The sequence below is a fragment of the Paramormyrops kingsleyae genome, chromosome 6, assembly GCF_048594095.1.
Source record: "Paramormyrops kingsleyae isolate MSU_618 chromosome 6, PKINGS_0.4, whole genome shotgun sequence".
Taxonomy (NCBI): Eukaryota; Metazoa; Chordata; class Actinopteri; order Osteoglossiformes; family Mormyridae; genus Paramormyrops; species Paramormyrops kingsleyae.
The window spans coordinates 5,828,677-5,851,312 of NC_132802.1; the positions used below are offsets into that span (position 1 = coordinate 5,828,677).

Here is a 22,636-nt window from a genome sequence, read left to right on the forward strand (position 1 = left end):
GTTTTTGTGCTTAGTTCTTGTGCATTGAGGCACCCTTTCCCTGAAACTAGAAAAAAGGTTTGTAATGTCCCTCTTTTCAAGAAAAGACTCAATTTTCACCTGTGATTATGTTCTTTGTTCATTCAACAAACAGCGGGTTTCATGGCTCATCGCTCTTGCGTCATTATTTCATGATTCCCAGGTCATCTCGCTTCTTTTATACCACGTACCTCCCGGTTACATCCAGCATGCAGAGTCCCTCACAGCCTTCCAGAAATGATGTAAGACCCAGCCAGAGGAAAAGAAAGCGGAAAAGAGATCTCAAAACTGTTTCATTTATCTCTCCTAGACAACTGTGAGATCAGCGTGAATCCTAAATGAGACTGGCTTATCTCTCTCTTTTTCCAGCAAAAAGGCACCAAATCACATCTATTTCTCTTTAAGTTTCAAAACAGATCTCATCAGCTCTAAAATGGTTCCAACTTTTGCATCTCCATTTGATCTACGATGGAGAAATTAGAGAGCTCTTTATGAACTCAAACTATTCTCGTCCTCGCCAGGTTTAAATACTGCCTCGAGTTTACATGCACCCATATGATCAGAAAATAATAAAACGACTTTATTTGTGCTAGGTTTGTGCTGGTTTGTGCTGCAAAAATGAACGTTTGTGCTTTACTGCTGCAGAAATTTCAGGTACTGGTTCAGCTCCTTCAAGTACTGCTTCAACTACTATATGTACTGCTGCAACGATGTTTGTTTATTTATATATGTGCAGCTTTTCTGATGTTAGGCTCTAAGCCAGGGGTGTCAAACTCCAGTCCTGGAGGGCCAGAGCCCTGTGTAGCTTAGTTCTTTCCCTGCTCTACCACAAATGATTCAGCTCAAGAGCTGTGTGGTATTTAAACCGAAAGGGTAAACCGAAAACTGTGCAGGGCTCCGGCCCTCCAGGACTGAACTGCTCTAAGCAGTGTTTGTGTGGCCATCTTGGATTTGTCACTGGTCCCTCACTGGCAGCTCAGCTTAGCAGCATGTGTACCTAAGGTGGTCTCTTTGAAAGCTGTATGATTGTTAGACATTATTTGCCTCACTTCGACATGAGCAGATTCAGAAGGCACCACTGGGGGCTTGATGCAGTACAAGACCTCACTGCACATGTGGGTAGCGTATCACTGAAGAGTATGGCCTGCTGCAGGCCTGTCATTAGAACATGACAACAACTTGCATTAAACTGCTGCTATCAACAGTATACTCATTAAAGTGTGTTCATGTAAAGAGGTCACGTTAAAAGTGTTTATCAAACAATGCATGCTCTGGGAAAGGACTCAGATACAGAACCTGAACACTGCTAATGCAGTTTACTGCACGAAATTGCTCCAGTAAAATTGATGATGTACAAAGAAAGTCTAGGTTTGCTTTAATAAAGGTTTCAGTTAAGCAAATTAAATGTTAAACAGTGATGACCGGGGCACTGCACCCCTCAAATTATCTAGAGAATAAAGTATACTTAAACATGTTAAACATTAATTAATTAGATACTGCAAAATAATTATGAAATATAATTTGTTGACTTGTGCAATGTGCCTGGTAGTCTTTCAGCATTCATTAAAAATTGATTCCAAATTGTATTTGGTTCAGTTCTGTGCGAATACACATACCGCCAGTGTTGCCCAGTCTCACAAGACAAACAGGCAAGAACATAAGAACATAAGAAATTTACAAACGAGAGGGGGCCATTCAGCCCATCAAGCTCTTTTGGGCAACCTCACCCCTGAAGAAGGTCAAAATAAACCCACTACACAAAATAAGGTGGAGCAGTCAGGCCACAAAATAAGCCCAATATACACAGTCACATGGAGTGGAGTTTGTCCTGTGTTCGCCATATTACTGTATGTGTGGTTCTAAAGTTTTCATTTATCATTTTCTTTTGTTAGTGTAACTCCTTAAGGCTTGCCATAAACTAAGTATGAGTCTTTGTATCACATTTTACACAAATTATTGGACACTGAACTCATAATTATGACAACACAAACAATATATCTGAGAGAGAGATACAAAATTATTTGACATATCTGCATAAAAAGAACCGGTAATTAACCTTTAGCCACCCATTCAATATCAAATTCCGGCATAATTTAAATGAAGCGATGTAAAATTACGTAAATTCTTTCATCAAGTGAGCTAGCCAACATGGCTGAAACTTGCCAGCAAGGAAACGAGTGAATTTATGTGTGAATCAGGAGAAGAATGAGGCTATACAGCAACAGTACGAAACCTGAAAAGCACAGCTTTCATCATGGGGACCCCCTCCCCCCATCAAATAGCAATGCTTTGGAAAAAACAAAATACCATAAAAATGTCATATACCATGTTATATATGACGGTATGAAAAATTAAATAAGATTACAATTAAGATTATGTCAAATGTCAGTCCTTTAATCAATGATGGACTGGGACTGTAGGATAATTATCATTAACATTTGAATTTCTTCAAATGATAAATCTGTTATCTTATAAGAATTGGGATCAGATTAAAAAGCCCAAGAATCACAACCTCAAAATAAGTAAAAAAAACTCAACCTGCAGCTCAATGAAATTATAAGCAACTTCAGGGGAAATAAAGTCCAAAGTGGCTTAGAATAAGTGGCACTTATTAGCACTTCTCTCTGCAGCTCAGCAAGCAGGTCACTAAAAACGATTTCAGTAATACCCACCATCTGCATTTTCAGCCTATGATTTTGCATTATCCTTCGTCACCCTGTTTGTGCTTATTTCAGCTCGGATATTTGGAAATTATCCGGTGTTACAGGGCACACTGTCATTCCACCTCCAGGTTTTGCTTTCTTGTTTTGTTCAAGATCGTTTCCCAAAAAGCAATGACCCAGGCCAGCATCACTGTTTCTATAGATATATGTCTTGTCCATTGACTGTGGCCTTTTGCAGCCATAGTCAATGGAAATCATACACCCTGTTTCTACCAGACACACTTCTGCGACTGGATTCCTGAAATCAGCTTTCAGACAATGTTACTAAAATCCCTTTACAGCTTCTTACCTGCCTTTCGGAAGCCTTGATGTAAAAAGACATGACAGATTCTAAGTAAATATTTAATATGCTTCTGGCTGGCCTGTCATTTCCAGATATTTGAATTAAGGAGAAATGCTTATTGCCTGCATTTCAATGAGCTCCACTTTGAAATGGTTCACACTGACATTCTTGTAGTTTATTAAAATTGTGGCCCAAAGGAGTGGACCAATAACATTGAGGGGGGGTGGGTGTGGGTGTGGGTGTACATTATCAAAGGCACCCAATTAATGCCTTTGTTAAATGTTCACATTTAATTTATATAGCAGTCACTTTGATGTAAAGATGAGGAGAGTAGGGTGAAAGTACGCATATAGCCTTACTCTAGGGCCCAAATGTGACTATTCTATCAGCCACCAGATCCAATCCCTTACCTTATGGACATGAGCACAAGTCCCTAACCCAATGGGCTACTCAGTACCCCTCCCTCCCAGCTCCCCGCCGGATAGCCCACATTTTTGCTTCTGGGAGGGAGCAAAAACATTGACTGTCTGTTAGGCCCCTGAGAACAGGATTGAGAAACACTACAATAGACTAAAGACATGGTTTGGGTGAGCTGATGGGTCACGGTTTCCCTTGTGGTGTGTGGCTCAGTGGGTTAGACCACTATGCCTGCGATTATAGGGTTGCTGGTTCAAATCCTGTTTACAGCAGAATAATTACATCTGTGTTGAGCCCTTGAGGAAGAGCCTTAACCTGCTGAAATGCCCCTGGGATGCCAGATTGATGGTCTGACCCCAAGCAGACAGGACACAGTCATGTATTGGCAGCCCTACATTTATGTCAGAAAACACAGCACTTCTCCCAGAAAATTGTTGCAATTACAAATGCTTTGGTATTGTCATGTTTATTTCTCTTGTTGGCACTGGAAGAACACAAAAAGCAGAGGAAAAAAAACAAATCTGAGACATTCCACACAAAACGCCAAAAATGGCCTGGACAAAAGTATTGGCACCCTCAAGTTAATACTTGGTACCACACCCTTTGGAAGAAATAACTGATTTTAATCGCTTTCTGTAACAATCGATGAGTCTTTTTCATCTCTCTACTGGATTTTTGGACCACTCTTCCTTTGCCAGCTGCTCCAAGTCTCTCAGATGTGAAGGGTTCCTTCTCCCAACTGCTGTTCTTAGATCTCTCCACAGGTGCTCTATCGGATTTAGATCTGGACTCATAGCTGGCCACTTCAGAACTCTCCTGCTCTTCATCTTAACCCATTTCTGGGTGCTTTTTGAAGTTTGCTTTGGATCCCTGTCCTGCTGTAAGACCCATGACCTCCGGCTGAGACGCAGCTTTTTGACACTGGGCCCTACACTGCGCCACAGAATCCTTCGATAGTCTTCAGATTTCATAATACCGTGCAAACAGTCCAGACTACCAGTGCCTGAAGCAGCAAAACAAATTTCTGTCTCATCTGTCCAGAGGACATTCTCCCAGAAGGATTGTGGCTTCCACAGGTACGTTTTAGCAAACTCCAATCTGGCTTTTTTATGTTTCTGTGTCAGCAGTGAGGTCCTCTTGGGTCTCCTGCCATAGCATCCCTTTGCACTCAGATGGTGATGGATAGTGCCAGTTGACACTGTTGTACCCTGTGCCTGCAGGTCAGCTTGAATTTGTTTGGAAGTTGATTGAGGTTCTTTATCTACCATTTGAACAATTCTTCGTTGTAACATTTCATCAATCTTTCTCTTTCGTCCACGTCCAGAGAGATTAGCTACAGTGCCATGGGCTGTAAACTTCTTTACAATGTTGCACACAGTGAACGCAGGAACATTAAGATCTCTGGAGATGGACTTGTAGCCATGGGATTGTCCGTGCTTTTCTACAATTTTGGTTCTCAAATCCTCAGACAATTCCTTGCTCTTGTTTCTTTTCTCCATGGTCGGTGTAATACACACAGGCACCATGAGCTACTTCAGCTTTTACAAATTACTTAAAAACTGAAAGGTTCCTGTGCTTGGCTGATTAGTTCAATTCTTCTTGCGCTTTGTCCCGATTGAAAGACTCATTCAGCTGATTGACATTAACGTTAATGTTACATGCATGATTATGAGAAGCTCAGGAATCAGCACACACCAAGAACTCAGTGCTTAATTCAAACCCGTGTCCTTTTAATTGAATGATAGTTTACACCTGTCCTAGCTCACAGTGGTTCATGTGCTCGCCCTAGTATACAATGCCTAACTCCATGTCCTCCCTGGCATGGATTCCAGGCTCTCTACGCTGGATGCACAGTTACGAAAGATACTCTATAGCTTGGTGATTTATCCATTTTTGTATTGTGTGACAAATCTGTCAGTGGAGACTGGTGCAAGGAGACTCCGCATTTAGCAATTACACAAGCTGTTAAGACCACAGAGTGAGGCACATGACCAGGCTTGAGACTTAAAACTGTCTCACCTCATTAACCGCATAATCATACACATTTTGCAGTTAAATACATTTACATTGACAAGTGGTTTCCTCTGCAGTTTGATAAATTGGGGAAAGAATGTTTATATTTTATTTTCATTTCCAGTAAAATACTTTGATGACTTTTGAAAGATATCACTAAAAAACAATAGCAAATCAGTAATTCAAAAGTGCACTTTTCATACAAAGTACACCAGCACAATGTACAGATATAAAAAGAAATGAGAATGAACTAAAAGCACAATATTAATATTCCTATTTACTGTTTATATGTTACATGTTGCAGTGTTTTCATGCATTGTGCATAATATTATTGCATATATCATTACATTCTATAGTCCGTTTTCTTAAACTGGGCTTTATGTATACTGCTGTGCACTTTCTTGTATGTAGTGTTTAGCACAACACAGAAAACACTGAGAAAACGAAATAAGAATTTTCACTGTAATTATTAAATATGGACATGAAAAAACTATAGTCAATACGAAGGATCTTTTAAAATCATCAAATTACGTACAAAGAGTATACATTTTATAAGTGAACGGACTCTGAAACCTTTCCACTTCAAGTGTACACTCAATAGGTGAACTTTCGGAAGTCTCCTTTTTATGAGAAACAATTTTTGTGCACGAGGCAGTTAAAACACGGACAATCCATGTTAGATAAATTGCACCGAGATGCTGTTTTTCCTACTACCAGACGGTGGCAGTGTTGTGTCAAGAATAAACCAAATCTCAACGATACCTATTTACGTTACATACATTGGCGCAAGTGCCAAACAGCATAAGGCGAACACCCTGTATAGAATGCCGGCTCCATTTTGCTTTAAAACCAGTCTCTGCAACTCGTAATAGTTCTGTGTTTGTCCTTTGTAGTTGTTAGTGGTAATAGTAATATTTATGTGAATGAAATGGAGTGCAACATTTTTCTGAAAAGCAGATCAAGGCCTTTGTTGAAAAAATCAAGTGAAATGCGTGCTGATTTGTTCTGAAAGGCTGGGCAACCTCTCTTTTCGTGCCCTCGCTTCCCGGCTAGATCCCTGGCTCCCTGCTCCTCTCATCCCAACTTCCTGTACTTGCTGTCCCCACAACTTCCCGTCCCACAAACACAAGCCAGGAAGTGTAGCACCCGCCCTCCCCAACACACACCCTCAATAAAGTGTTTGTTGCCCAAAAAATGGTCTTTTTCAAAGAGCTAATACTTTATGCTTCTCTGTCATTTAGCGGCACTGATATTATAAAGCAAACCATCATCTGAATTATTTTAATATGGGTAACAAAAAGCTGGACAAAAATTTAAACTTTAGAAAATATAGCTTTGAAAGTGCATAGAGGACTCTGACTAAAAGCTTGAAATTTATGTAACTGTGATCACATCTTATAAGAATTCCAGAAAGTTGAAATGTTCCAATCAATGTTTATATGATGTATTCGAACGCAGAGGAGCTGAAAATAGACAGTTTTGACTCAAGAACTGTAACTTGTGCTTTATAGTCGCTACTATTGAGAGAACAGGTGGATCGAACCCTCCGGAAACACGACCACGCGTATGGACCAACAGGGACGTTGCTCAACCGAGTTTGCAGAATGAACCTGGTTAGTGCACCTTATTAATAGATGTTAATTGCAGCTAACTAATTTATATATATATTCAAAATACCTGAAGAGCGTGGTTACTCAAAATAGAATTGCGTTAATTAATCTCTAATTTTGTATTAGATGTCTGATTTTTTTATTGAATTATATTCTTTAAAACGTTTATACTGTGCAATAAATATAAGGAACTTAAAGGTTAGTTAAATACAGTCGTACGACTCTTTATTTAATCGCGTTAGCCTAGTAATCACTTGAGTTTAAATTAACAATGATCTAATTAGACAGTAGTGATAGGTGTAATGGATACGTCACACGATTGTTAATTACTCCGGCTTTGTTTTTACAGGTATGCAATTTATGTCTTTTTGTGGTCTTCAGTTTAAGGTGGAAATGACAGCTGGCGTCTCTGAACCTCGTTATTCTGTTTGCGTCCTTGTATCGTCCCGTTGCGTTTAAGACACTCGCCTATTGATGGAGTCTGCATGCTCACCGATGCCTTGCTTATAATTAAACAGCCAACACTCGCTGTGTCCGTGAGTCAAAAGTTTACACCCTCCGGTAAGTGAAATACTGCAATGTGGAGACACTGAGGCGGTTGGTGTGGAGTTTCTGCAGTTATCGGGTTACTGCAACGTGTTAAAGGACACAGTTACTTTTCGCCTGGATCCCCGGCAGTTGCAAAGCTGATATGCTTTTGAAAGCTGTCCTGGAGCCTTAAATCTGCAAACTTGTGCACTTTTCATGATTTGACTGCGTTGATATTAGATTAGTTGTTGACGTTTTTAATTCTACCGATAACTGTCCGCATGCGTGTAAATGGAGGATGCAAAGGGAAGGTTAATTTCCGACCCAAGCTGCTGTATGTTTGCGTACAGTATGTTGCCGTTATCTGGGCGATATATCTTTTATGTTCACTGAGATTTCAGATTCCACATCTGCTGTTAATTGGTTTTAGAAACTCCTTTTATCTTGTTACGATTTCTCAACTATTTTAAACGAAGCGAAACTTCGCTTTGAGGTTTACTTCAAGCCAGCACAGACGAAGTACTGTCTTGTAATTAAAGCACCATCTCCGCTTGGCGATCGCTGCACTGACCTGAATACGCCGCTGTTTTATCGGCGAGGCAAGTGAGACCAAGGGGGCCAGCGGAGAGGAATTCAGGATAAAAGATCATTTTCTTCTTTTTTTGTCATTGAGGAAGACTGGGAATAGGCATACGTGTGTGTGTGTGTGTTTTTGTCTTCAGAAGACTATAGTTTTTCCTGTCTGCCGTGTTAATGTGGGTGATAATAGTGAGACCTAAAACCTTAAATACAGCAGCCTTATTGTTTCCATTCTTCCTTGACGTTTAAAATTGCTCGGTCGATGCTAAACTTTTCAAAAATATTAACAACAATTAAGCCCCTTTTTTGTCAATCCAGGGCGTCTGCCGACATATGTTGCAGTAACATAATGAAAATCTTATTAGTGGCGTCAGTTAAGATGCTTTTTAGACGCTCTGTGTGTTGTATGCTGTTTATGAAATGTATAATGTAGGCTTTAGACTAAAGGGAATTAAGGTCCCGATGTCCCACTGCAGGCTCTCAATGCCTGGACGGCGCATCTTTCTGCACCTTAATTAACTTACCGAAGTAATATATGTGGAAAGTTTAATTATCTCATTTTACCTCCTTCTGTTAGGCCACTTAAGACAGAGTGGTGCATTAAACAGAGGTGTATTTTAAGCTGATAGGAACATAGGCGCCATTTTGTGTAAATTCCCAAATGTGTTTCGCATATAAATACAAAAAAAGCAGTGGAACTTGTTTTGAATTTTAAAGAAATGTGATGGCAGTTTTTTACATTACGTCCTTTGTATGAAAATTAACGTAATTTGCATTGTATTTTTTGTGGTTTGCATATCAATTGTTCTTTGAAACAGAATTGTGGATAAATTCCAGCCTTTGTGGTTTAGTGGTATAATGCACAGTAGGGTAATTATGTTTGTGTGTGTTTGACAGAAGTCAGGAACACCTCTCTAACAGATAGCCGAGTGGTCAAATCTTACTTTTTATATTCTCCGTGTGTATGGGAAAAGTTTCCTTGTGACATCCATTCATCCATTTTCCAAACTGGTTATCCTTTTTGGGTCGTGGGGGGTCCGGAGCCTATCCCGGAAGCTTTGGGCACGAGCCGTGAGGCTGGGATCAACCCAGGATGGGGGGGGGCCAGCCCATCGCAGGGCACACTCGCACACCATTCACTCACACATGCACACCCATGGGTAATTTAGTTATTCCAATTAGTCCTTGTGACATCAGAAAGTGAAAACATCTTCTGAACAGTGGGTGCCCTCTCTCTTAATGGTGCATGAAATAGGCTAGTTTAATTTGAATATATAGAACATGTGTACACCTATAGCTGGTGTAGTGGTTCTCATTATGGAGACCAACGAACAGCAATGGCTACAAGTGAACTTGACCAGGTGGTGACGTGTTCACGCAGGACGACGTCATTGGCTAGCGCATTACAGGAAGGTTTTCTCACTTTCTGTAATGCAGTAAATGGCTGGAACATCGCCAAACTTAACACATTGTTGGGATACATTTATTTTCTTACTTTAAGAATTTACTGTTTTGATAAATGTGCTTAGATGTTTAGTACAGTATATGCTCTTATTTTACCCAGTTCATTTTGTGTTTTAAATGCTTTAAAAAAAAAACATATTTAGGTGTATTTTTTTGGGGCTGGGAACCAATTAATTGGTTTTCCATTATTTCTTATGGGGAAAATTCGATCAGAACTCGAACTTTTTAGGATTCGATCTGGAGTTCTGAATGGGTTAAGTTCGAGTTCTGAGATACCACTTTACTGTTCTTTACTGACGTTTGCATGGGGATACAGGCAGCAGGTTTACATTTTTGCTTTTTCTGGAAATCAAACATGAAGTGTTTCAAATGCAAGATTCTGATGATGCATTAATCAGCATCCAGACCGCCACTGACCCGAGGCAGGGTGACGGGCCTAATCCGTGCAGGATATGCGAGGAGTGCATTGTGGCTTTCTGTGAAGTTTTCCTGTAATCTTATAAACATCCGTGCACAGACATTCTGCAAGTCAGAGTTCATGCTTTCATGAAACTGCTAAATTTAAACCCGTTGTTAAAGGTCAGTACAGCTCTGTTTTGGAAAGTGAAAATACAGGAGCTGTTTGAAGCCTGATGTGTTAGACATGGACACTATAGGTAAACTTAGGGTTATTACATATTGTAGTCATTAAAAAGCAGTACCTTTTTGCAAGGTTTCTATATAAATTTTCAGTATATCTCTTCTTTCACAACAGAACCGTCTTGAAACTAATCGTTTGAGTTTAGTGTCCCTTAATTAGGGTTTTGTATTCTTTTGTCATGAATTATGGGTAAAAGAAATATTGCTGTTATCACGAACTCCCGGATGCTGATTATGTTCAGTTACTTACTGGGGATTGCAGTATTCTATCAGCTAATTATAAGATGCTAGTTTTGATGAGATTTTAATTTCTGCAAATATAACAGCTTTCCACTTGACTGATTTGTTCTGGGGAATTGGCCACAGCCTGTACAATAACAATGCATCCTGTAGAAATAGAGGTGATGACTGCTGCCTCACACTTTCAGGGTTGGGTGTTGATATGCACGTCCGCTCTCTGTCTGCAGTTTGCCTGTTCTCCCCTTATCTTGTGGGTTTGCTCCTGGAGTCAAGAAGTTTGGCTAATCAGCGCCTATAAATTTCCCACAAAGTGTGATGGTGTGTGAATTAGGGTTGCAAAATTCTGGGAATTTTCTGTTTAATTCCCTTTAATTCCCATGGAAAGTTTCCAACTTTTGGATATCTCCAAAATTCCACTGCTTGACTTCCCATGGAATGGAACGTTTCTGGAGATTTACTGCCCCTCTGCAACCCTAGTATGAATGGAATGAGATTGATCATATGTGCTTGCTACAAATCTTACTTTAGTGGTTTGTTGTAGGGCCGAGTTCAGGTGATTTTGTAATTTGACAGTAAAGAGCCACATGTATTTTAATCTGCTGCAGATAAAGCATACTGAAAAATGCCCGCATTTATTGGTAAGGCATTGCCTTGGTAATGCTTCAGAGTTGTGGAAACCAGGGATAAGGGGTATGATTCAAGTGTTAACTTGAGCATCAAGAACATCGTTAAGCTCGCTAAAGGTCTAAGTCCTCAGCAGGACTGTATCCAGAAATAAATTTAAAGGGGTGTCTGGCAACCTTGCTGGTCCCACTGACTTCATCTTACTGGTGTTGCTACCTACAAGTTTGTGGTTTTTTTTTTTTTTGAAGAGTTCTGTGTCACAGCACGAATGTGCTTGTGGTACCCTATAGAATCAAAGAACAATTTTTGAAGTGTCTTGTCTCAATGTTAGTATGTGTGTTAAACTTTCTAGATATCATGTCAGCCTTCAGTACTTGTTTATCCAGTGCAAGGTCATGTTGAGCCAGGAATGACTTGATTTGAAACAAAGCATGAGGCACAGTCCCACAAATGCAATTGCCCACTATGGCAGTCTAGACCCACATCCACCTAACTTGCATGTCAGTGTCTGGGTCCGCAATTGCACCTGGAATTAAACCCTCATCCCTGGAGGTTTTCTGCTGTCAGAAAACAATTTGCCAAACTCTGTAGAGAATGACAAGTATGGCCCCGTGGATTTGTACAGTAAATGAATAGTAGTCTTTTTAATCTGTAAGATTTCATTGAATTGATACATTCTCCAGAGACTTTAGTTCATGTTGACATGATAGCATCAGACAGTCGCTACAGGTTTGTTGGCTGCACCTTCATGATCTGAATCTCATGTCCCACCACATCCCATAGGTGCTCTACTGGATTGAGATCTGGTGACAGTAATGGCCATTTGAGTACAGTGAACTCATTGTCTTGTTCAGGAAACCAGTCAGATGATATGAGCTTTGTAACATGCCACGTTATCTTGCTGGGAGTAGTCATTAGAAGCTGGTCTTAAAAGGATGGACATGGTGAGCAACGATTGTCAGGTAGGCTGTGGCATTTAGATGATGCTCAACCAGTACTAAGCTACCCAGTATGTCCCCTGCACCATTACACCACCAGCAGCCTGAATTTTGATACAAGGCTGGATAGATCCATGTTTTCATGTTATGCCAAATTCTGACCCTTCCATCTGCATATTGCAGCAGAAATCAAGGCTCATCTGACCAGGCAACCTTTTTCCACTCTTCCATTGTCCAGTGATGGTGAGCCAATGTTCACTGTAGCCTCGGTTGCCAGTTCTTAGCTGACAGGACTGGCACCCAGTGTGGGCTTCTGCTGCTGTAGCTCATCTGCTTCAAGGTTTAATGTCTTGTGCATTCAGTGATGCTCTTCGGCATGCCTTGGTAGTAATGAGGGGTTATTTGAGTTACTGTTGCTGTTCTTTTAGCTTGAACCAATCTGGCCATTCTTCTCTGACCTCTGCCATCAATAAGGCATTGTTGTCCGGATAACTGCTGTTTACTGGATCTTTTTTTATTTATGGCCCATTCTCTGTAAACCCTAGAGATTACTGGAATTTTTATGCGCAGATCAGCAGATTCTGAAATGCTCATCCCAGTCTGTCTGACACCAAGAACCATGTCACTCATCACCTTTCAATCAACCACCAAAATGGTGAAGAAACATTAACTGAAGCTCCTGACCTGTATGCATGATTTTATACAAATGAAAATGACTCCCAGTGTACAGGAGAGTTTGAAATGGGAAGGTGTGTCATTTAATGCAGTTGGGTTAGTGTCCTTGGAGCACGGTGAGGTTATGGAGACGGCAAGCTTAGGGCAAAGAATGGTGGTAGGAACGGACACATCTGAAATGCTCAGCTGAGTGACGAGTTTTCTGCTTTGATTGGGAAACTTAGTTTTCAAAAGCTGAAACCATGCAGTTATGGAAGAGAACAGCAAATTATTTAATGTTCCCATTGTTATCAGTACATTCATATCACTGGAAATAACCTTGTTTGTAGACCTAATTGTTTCTTGATGCCTCTCACACTTTACAATCAAGATTTGACAGTCGTTACGCATCCCCTAGATGCAGGTAAACCTTTTAATGGATGTTTTTTTTTTGTCCTTTTAGTGATTGAATGCTAATGCTGCCTGTAATAATGGAAGTACGGCCTTTTTTAAATTTGTTGTTTTCCCTATTTGCAAACACTGATTGAAATACTGCTTTCTCAATTGGCGGTTTGTTGCCTCTCACATTAATCCAGGGCAAAGCGATGGCGCTGGTTAACTGAAATGTCAGCCTGCAATTCCTCTTTTCTTCCCTTCAGCTGCCTCCTTTTTAACCAAACCAGTTAAGTTGTCCAGATGTCTGATACGTGCCTTTGTAATGTTCAGACAAATGAAACTCCCTAAAGGATCTGGAGTCACTTCCCGAAAACAAATCTTGCTTCGCCATCTTAATTTAATTGGTCCCTTTGGACAATGAAAGCCCATATTGTTCATAGTGATAGAGCAGTTGGCAGAAATTCTGCATACTTTCCACTTGGTGTTAAGCAAAGTCTGAAAGGGTAGGCAACAAGGATATTTGCTGCCCTGTTGATATGAAAGGGAGAGCAATCTCCACACTCGGAGAGGAGGTTGTATTCCAAACAATATCAGAGGAAGCCCACAAGTAAATACAGATTAAGGCTCTTCTGTATATGGCTGTTCCCCTTTAGAATAAGGAGTTTGTCGTCTATTGGTACAAAACCCATAATATTTATATACACAGCTGCAGGGGTGCCTCGCAGGTTTGTGCAAACAGCAATGCTTCAGTTGTTTGTTATTGTGGAAGTCGCTTAGTGTTTATGAACTCTGAAGGTTACGGTCTCATCCCACTAGAGGTCTTTTTGTGTACTTTTATTATTTAATTTTTTTTACGCAAAATGAGTAAGTTTTATATAGGAGAAAAATAGCTGAGCAATGTTTGTTTAGCTTATTGTTGTCTAGTGGATTTCTGAACAGGTCTAATCCATTTGAATCTGGAGTACATGCTGCCCGGCTGTGCTGTGACAGAAGCTCACATGGAATTGCATCAGGAATGAACATGAAAAGAATCATCTAGTCCAGGGGTGTGAAACTGCAGTCCTGGGGGTCCTGGTTTCCCCTCATTTAACGCACCTGGTTCAACTCCTTGTGCTAATTATCACACAGCTCTTGAACTGAATCATTTTGTGGTGAAACAGGGAGCAAACTAAGCTACAGTGGGCTCTGGCCCCCCAGGACTGCAGTTTGACACCCCTGGTCTAGACGGGAGGAAAAATTCTTTCTAGATTATATGGTCTGAAGAAGGGACATGTTTCAGACTAAAACTGATGTTGAATCTATCTCTGCACCCATTAGATTAGCTGACATTTATCTGCTCAAAGCTTTGTATTTGAGGATGACCATAAAAAATCTTATCATAGCTACAATCCCTGAATTTTAATTAGTCCAATAATTTTGTGCTGTAATTCAATGGATTTTTTTTTTTTTTTATTTAATTTTTTTTATAAAAGCTGTTGGATAGCATAAGCGAGTACGTTCAGCTTGGAAGGAAAACTAGAATGTTACCAAAGCGATGTTTGTTTTGGCCAAACAAAATCTTATCTCAAATTTTTGTTTTGGCTTTTTTTCCTTTGTACTCCTTAAGTGCTTTGGATTAGAAAAGATTTAATGTGCAATTCAGGTTTGGGAAGAGCATTGAATATTTACGGGATGTGTGTTTCCTCTGTCCTCATCTTCCAAACTCTAATCAAACTATTTTTAGGTACTTACAGTAAAACCTTGGTCGCAGTGGACTGTTTTAATTGGCAGTGATTAATATCCAGCTCTTAATTTAAACCTGAAATGTTTATAACTACTTGAACACAATACATGGTGACTTGCACTTCACAGAGAACCACTTATTGTTAAATGCAATGTCTAGAACAGAAAACGATTATTTTAAACCTTAAAATCTTTTATAAAAGAGACTATAGAAATTTGATGCGGTGTTCTCGTGGCTGTGTAGCTTATGTATACTCGGCACAGAAACAAATGTTTGCTTGTGAATAAACAAACTAGGTGGGTAAAATATGCACCAAGTGGAACAAATTAATTGTTCCACACAGCTGTTAAGCCATTGCAAGTGCTGGAAACTGCACTTGAATTTCAATAAAACTCATAATCAAAAAGTAACATTTTTATGCCAAAGAAGCCTTCAAAAACCTCATGAAAAGCAGCTCAAAGTAGTATGGCGAGTGTGTAGAGTCTTTGAAGGCATTTGACAGATCTCGTTAGCTAAGGTATGGTTTTACTGCGAAGGACGTTTTGAGCCTTGTACACGTTCTATGCAGCAGAGTACAAGCTGTTCAGGGGAGATGCCTTTGCTCAGATGTTTTAAAAAAAAAAAATAAAATAAAATAAATAAAAAAATCCCTTCTTGAGCTTAACTGGACTTACAGGTTCTTGTTCCTGCAGGAAATTGTACTCCGAAGGTTTTACTAACCTTGTCATTTATCAGGAGAAAAACATTCAGGAGAGACTCCTCCTATTACAGTAAATGTAATTTTTCATTGGACATCCTTGATGCATCCCCGTGTATCCCCCCCCCCATACAGAATGCCCTCCCTAGAGCTGAGGATTTCAGGTCATGCCCTCTCGTCCCACAGCCCACCGTTTAGCATCAGGGAGGCTGTAATCCAGCATTGTGCCACCCCTCCTGTTGCAGAGGGATTTCTCCATGTAGGTCACAGGCTAGACCAGCCACGTGGAGGCGAGTGCTTGGTCCCCAGACAGCACAATGGGCAGGAAAATGTTTAATGCGACCCCTGTAGGAAGGCTAAATATCTTCATCTCCCTGCAGAGGGTACTATACTCACAATCCTGGTGTAAATAGCGATGCTTAATCCCCCCCTCCCCCACACACATACACAGATTTATGACTTTTGACATGTTTTCATTATTGTGAAATAAAACGACGCTGTTTGACTATGCAGATCCCTTGGCTCGTAGCGAAGGACTCCATGAGTCTCTTGTGCGCGTCGATTGGCGAGGCTCTTAAGAGGCTGGCTGGGTGCCGTGACGGCTGGACACTTCCTTGAGTCTGCATTGTTTGTGGTTCAAAGACGTCTTCCGCAAGACTGAGGAAGGACTGTGCTGTTGCTATAGCAACCCGCATGACAAAGCAGAGTAACTTTCAGCAAATGGAAATGAAACTTGGTGTGTTGTGCATTTTTACATCCCCATTACTTCTATGCAAACATTAATGGGCAATAATTTTGTGAATAAACCTTGTAAACACTGTCATGCTAATCGATGTGACTGTGAAGGACCCTTCCTTCATGTGAGCTACTGTTACTGATAATTGTGCTGATTTTGAATTGCTAAGCATAGCTATATGCTTAGTTCTTGTATAAACTGAAAACTCTGCAGCCCCATTAAATCATCATTAGAGTAACTGCAACAATAACACTGTACTGTAAGAGTGCAATACTAATACAGTTCTGCCCTCATTCACATGACAGATTGTGTGTAACTTAATGCTGGGGAAACTCAAAAGAATATTTAAAAATACTATTAGTGTCATGTTTGGAGCAGGCACAGAGCAGGGAAGCGGGCAAAGTGAATCTTGGATTCGGGTAAACATGGGATTTATTAAGCAATGTCAATGACCGAACTCGGGGAAACATACTGTAACGCGGACTTAAGTACACAACAGCAATCCCCATGACGTGAAACAGCTGGTAACACGGGGGTTCCGCACGGGGTTCCGTGGTTCCGCACGGGGTGGATGAGGAGGCGTGGCACACGTGGTTCGGCACGATCGGGGCATGATGATTAGTTTTCTCCTGAATTTAATTTAGACTTCGGAGTGTTAAGCTTCATTCAAATTTGAAGAATTTGTGGTGATAAGATGTGGAATAAAAGTTTTAGTGAGATAATCAGTGAATTTGGTAGAAGCTGTTCCTGCGCCATCTGTGAATCTGGAACGACACCAACGTTTGAGTGCTAAGCAAAATGAATTGGCACAATCGGATAATTCCTATTACAATGTGTCTTGTATTCCGCAAACATGGCACATTTCATATTGATGCTCCGATTTGAGTTCATATCACGGCTAACAGGGAGCTTTACAGTGGCTTGCAGCCATCTGGCTGCAACAGAGTTCAAATTGCAGTATACAAAAATATGGTCTGGTAAATGGGCTCAGGAGAGAAACTCGTAGCATCTGATGACCGCTGACCTCAGGTAGCACTTCTGAGAACACTGCGGTTGTACAAGATCCTTTTGTTCAGGGAATGCTAAGTAGTTCTAATAGTCCTTTTGCTTCTAGGGGGTCCAGGTCAATTCCCAATTTGATGTAGCCTTTCTGATCAAACTGTTCAGTAGTAATACTGTTACCCCAGCATGCTGCAGCTTCAACACACTGGTAGAACTGGGACAATGGGGACCAATTACTCCAAAGCAACCTGAGCCTTCTCAGGAAAGAGCCCAAAAGACATAATGGATGGATGGATACAGTTCTCCATGGATCCATGAGGGGCATTGAGCACTATGAATGCAGGGTGATAAGTTATGTCATTGTCAACACGCCATCGGTCTTCCATTCTTTCATTATGAGGACCTGCATGAGTATATTTGGGAAGTTTGTCATTGTCTCCATTGATGATATTTAACTGTATTTAGCAGACATACAGTAATCCATCTTGTGTTCCTTTTGTCCTGCGTACTGGCATCTGTGCTAAAGTAAAGAAGTGTGAGGTCCGTATTCCATACTCGCCTCCTTAGCTTGTATGCTGAATGCGCAGGGAGTGCAAATATATCAAAATGGAAGCTGTGAAGAACTTGCCGACCACTCAAAGGGTTATGAGGTTGCAGGGGTTTCTTGGGTTTGCAGATTTTATCATGAGCAATTTTAGTTCTGCTGCAGCACCACTCATAGCCCTGATTAAAGTGAAGGTTCCTGCTGCCTCAGTCGGAACTAAGAAGCTGATCAGACCTTTTGAGGAGTCGAAGAGCGTTTCTATTTTTATATGCCCCGACCCCCTCGATCCCTTTCGCTGTTAAAGTCGATGTTTCAGAGTGAGGTGTTTGTCCCAGCAGCAAGATGTACCCGCAAGCATTTTTTCCCCCCCCCAAATATCTTTCATCTCCAGAAAGAAATGCTGACATTAGTGCCGAGGGCTACTCCCCATCGAACTGGCTGTTGAGGGTGTCACCGGCTTCTGGCAGCCAGATACCCTTTTCAAGAACACAAATGGGGACTTTCTCAAATCCATGACCTCCCATGACCATGAGAAGAACACAAGACCATTCTGTGTCCCACAAGCTTTTTTTTTTTGCCCCCATATGGTGGGACATTATAGATCATATTTAACAGGTCTTCGGTATCAATCCAGAATATCGTCCTCCATAAACACAAGTTCCTGTAGGCCTTTCCTTGCTACAGTGGACTTGCTCTAATGTTTCTTTATGGTCACCCAGCTATTTCCATGTTCTCTTCGATTTAAAGAACCTCCTGGTGGCTCCTGACGTGACCACAGTTTTCTGTCTGTCACTGGCCGATCTAGGTCACCCTATCGGCTCTCCTCTGGACTCCCACCACCTCTGTCTCTCCCCCCACATAGTCATTAACTTCTCCACCGGCTTCCCATATGTCTTCTTTGTGATTTGGACCTTCATGCGATTTCCATCCCCCTAATCTCCACACCCGCCTCAGACACGACGTTATGCAAACCTGAGGAACGGAGGAGGTACCTCCACTACGAAGCTTGAAATCGCATGACCTCCGCAGTAGCGCTGGATTTGACATTAGTGCAACACTGGGAATGGACGTTAATGATCTCATTTAAATTTACAGAACGGACGTTTGAGTTCTCTACAGTAGAGTCATGTCCAGGCCAGGTGTGGAGGTCATGTGATTTCTGGGCCCACAGTGGAGAACCTCCAAGCGGAGGCCACCCAGTGTTCTACATCCAGACCCTCCTCACTGTAGCTGGCTTCTGCTCATGCCGGCCTTGATGAGGAGGAAGTTGATGTTACAGGGCATCCCGCTTGTCGCCACCTGCTGTCCGTGGTGCTGAAGGGGAGTGCCTCATGCCGAACACGCCGTTCGTTCTGTAGTGCTGAACTTTGAGAAGCCTGGTTGGTGAGGTGGGACATAGAGAACAGGGAGGGTGCACTGTGACTGCACTGCATGTGGTGTCACTGTTGGCTGAAAATAGTGTGTGGGTGACGGGGGGTGGTGGGGGAGGGGGAGAGAGAGATATTTATAGGTCCATACTTGTCAAATGTTTGCATGCAGCTCCACTCTTTTTGAACTGGGTTCTTTCATTCATTCAGGTTGTTTTTTCCCAGTAAATATCTGCATTAAATGTTTAGTCTCAGCTGACTGAACTGCAAGGTTAAAATGGAAGTGAGGGATCCACCAGGCCAAAGAGCCCCCCCCTCCCCATCTGTCTCGCTCACCGTCTCTGTGATGGGGGACAGGACATGGTCCATTGTCTTTTCACTTAGAATATATGTACTGCATGTTTATCACCAAATGCCTGTTTTTGTGCTTTATTGCTGCAATGTGCTGGAGCAGGTTTCTATACTTTTAAAATAATAAAGTAATTTTTGTCCTACTTCATTCATGGAGCCTGTAGGCTCTGGTGCTGAGAGTCCAACTCCATAAATATGTGGTTGTTTCTTTTCCATGGGAATTCAGAAGAAAATGGACACTTTTTTTTCCAATAAAGCCCCAAGAAGGATGGTAATGGCAAAAAAAAAATCTATTTGTACTCACTGGTTTTGGAACCAGTCCTCTGCCACAGACACTGTTGTATGGGTGAAGTTCTGGAAGTGATCAAATTGAGATGAATCGCACCAAAACGGAAGCAATGGCACTTCGTAGCAGCAAAAGGAAGGATGACTGCGGAAGACTCGTGACTTTGAGTGTGATATTATTAGATGGATCTTATTACCGTTTCACAAAACCAGTATACAGATGAAGATCTACACCTGATTTCAGCTCATCAAGTGAAATTGCACCCAAATTGAGACAGTCGTGCAATGTGATGAGGCTGGAAAGGGCAGCGGTGGAAGGCTTGATCTTGTTAAGACAGTAACTCTAAAAATATTAGATGGGTCTTTTTCAAACTTCTGAGGAACAGTGTACAGATCATGATCTGGGGCTCATTTAATTTCAAGACGAGTTGTACCAAAACTGAAGCGGTGTCACATTGTGTTGGCGCATGAAAAGACAGATGTGGCTCTGGTGAACTTTACTGCAGTGAGACAGACAAGTCCCACAGTTGGGTTTTATTTAGAGAGTTAGGAGTGTGTAAGGGGGCGGAGCAGGGATGGGGTGGGGGGTGGTTGGGCTGTCTGAGGAATAATACGGTTTTATTTCCCATCAGCATCTGGATTATTAGCAAACGTTTGTTAGAACAGAGAATGTATAAATGTTCATGCATTTTCTCTGCCGCTGTTCCTGTTCCTTGTCAGAAATAAGGCAGGGAATAACTTCAGACGGGACACCATCCCATCATAGTGTGCACACACACGTCACACCTATGCACGATACTGGCCGCTCAAGTCCAATTAAGCATGTTTTTCGATTGTGGAGGGGCAACCAGAGGACAACCCACAATGGCATGGGCAGAACATGCTGTCGAGCTCTGCTTACCTTCGCCGAACCCTGCACCACTGTGTGCATGTACTGTATAATTATATACACTTTCATTTGCTAATGTTTATATTTGCAGTGAATTAGAGTTTTCATATTGAAGAGCTGTATCGTCATCTGAGAGTAAACTATATTGTGTTTTGCCTTTTTGCTGCTCAGACAAATGCAAATCCCCTTTCTTATCCTGGGTGTTCGTGGGACAGATTCTCTTGTCAGTTTGACACTGCAGCTCAGGTTTTGCTTTAATCTTCTAAATGCCGCTGTTGCTCTTTTTAGTCGCGGTAGAGACCCAAGACACACAAGCGCCTTTGTTTGTATCATACCCTAGCAGCATAAACATTGTGCTTTTCATCTAATGTTTATTACAAAACATTTAAATATTTATTTCTGCCTCAAATGAACCCCAATCCGCCTGATTGGGTAAAAGTGATGGGTTTTGTAAGCAGTTGTGATGAAATAAATGGTTCCTGGTAGCTTCACTGCTGCACAATGTTGTGATTTTTTTTTTTGTCCCAGGTAGAGGTAGGTTTAAAAAAAAAAATAAATAAATAAAAAATCTAATTACCAAGATGATCACTGTGTGCAAAGTGAGTCAACCAGTGGAGATGATGGATGGTGGAGGCCCTAGAATTCTCTGTGTGAGAGGCTTCAGAAATTAGGGGATGATGGTGAAGGAGAGTCCATTTTAGCAACGTAACTCAAGACTGATTGCCTCAGCATGTGCCAATCAGCCCATTATTTGACTGATCTGCAGTAATTACACTTTCTTTGCAGGATAAATTTATCTTGTGTGCAGTCTAGTACCTGCAACACGAGCGTTAGCAGTGAGTGGATGAGGTTGCATCTACCTGTACACCCCCAGTGGCTGGTGACTGACTGTTTTCCATGCGCGTCATCACATGATGCAAATAATGCATGCTGATTGGTGGATGTTGTATGTTTCCCTGCAATGGGAGCCGCCTCCTGCAGCACTCTGCCAGTTACTCTGCAGGCCGGTGGGCAGCAGTCACAGTGACTCTGAGCAGATGGACTCTGTGACACACACTGGCCCTCCAGCAGGCAGAGCCAAAACGGTCTGGAAAAGAACTTCATTTAGGCCAATACCATTAGGGGAGGACTTCTTAATGGGGCAGGATACAGAACATTAATTACTGTTGTAAGGGGAGAAATGGGGAAATGCTCTGACACACACTAAATGAAGTATGTCGTCACTGTGCTTTGGCTGTATGAGGGGGTGGGTAGATTTGTCGGGGGTCTTTTTGTGTCCAGAGTGGCGTTGCAATCAATTTCTTTTTTTTTTTTCTTGAACCTCATTTCATTCCACTTTCATTTATTTTTTCCATTTTATCGCCTCAAGGACTCTCCTTTCGTAAAACTATCGCCAGGGATTCTCTGAAGGAGCTGTTGCTTTACCTTCGTGTGTGTGTGTGTGTGTGTGTGTGTGTGTGTGTGTGTGTGTGTGTGTGTGTGTGTGTGTGTGTGTGTGTGTGTGTGTGTGTGTGTGTGCACGCACGCGCTTGGGAAGGGTCTCTGGTTAACGTTACAGCTGCTGCTGAAGGCTGCATCTCGTAAAATCAGCCTGCCCCTAAAGCACGATTCCTTCATGCTATTTTCTTTTTTTATAAAACCCACCAGGCTGCAGTAAAGTTCTTCTTCGAAATAAATTTTGTGCCGTAATGTGGCACCTACTGGAGAATTCCGAACAAGGAGCACCCAGGGATGGTGACTCTTAGATTAAGCCCATCATTTAAGGAGGGAATGAGGTTGCTTGCTTCACATTGGCTCACAAACGTGCAGCGATGAGCAGCGTAATCCCCCCCCCCCCCCCCCTCCTTATTTCAAACCCCCATCCCTAACAGAATTTACTTCAGTGTCTTTGCCGGTGTTTACTTTTTCTGGGGGTG

At 41.6% G+C, this 22,636-nt stretch overlaps 1 protein-coding gene across 6 annotated transcripts in view; it reads left to right on the plus strand.

The window, feature by feature from the left end:
• kazna (kazrin, periplakin interacting protein a) overlaps window positions 1–22,636 on the plus strand; it is a 210,442-nt gene that overhangs the window by 15,523 nt on the left and 172,283 nt on the right. For 4 of the 6 annotated variants that reach the window (XM_023841537.2, XM_023841539.2, XM_023841538.2 and 1 more), the window contains exon 1: window positions 7,447–7,625. The exons of the other annotated variants lie outside the window; for them this stretch is intronic. In XM_023841537.2, the coding sequence (XP_023697305.1) occupies window positions 7,550–7,625 (76 nt within the window). In that variant the 5' untranslated portion in view covers window positions 7,447–7,549. Of the gene's footprint in view, window positions 1–7,446; window positions 7,626–22,636 lie in introns of those variants that run through there. 6 annotated transcript variants of the gene reach the window in all.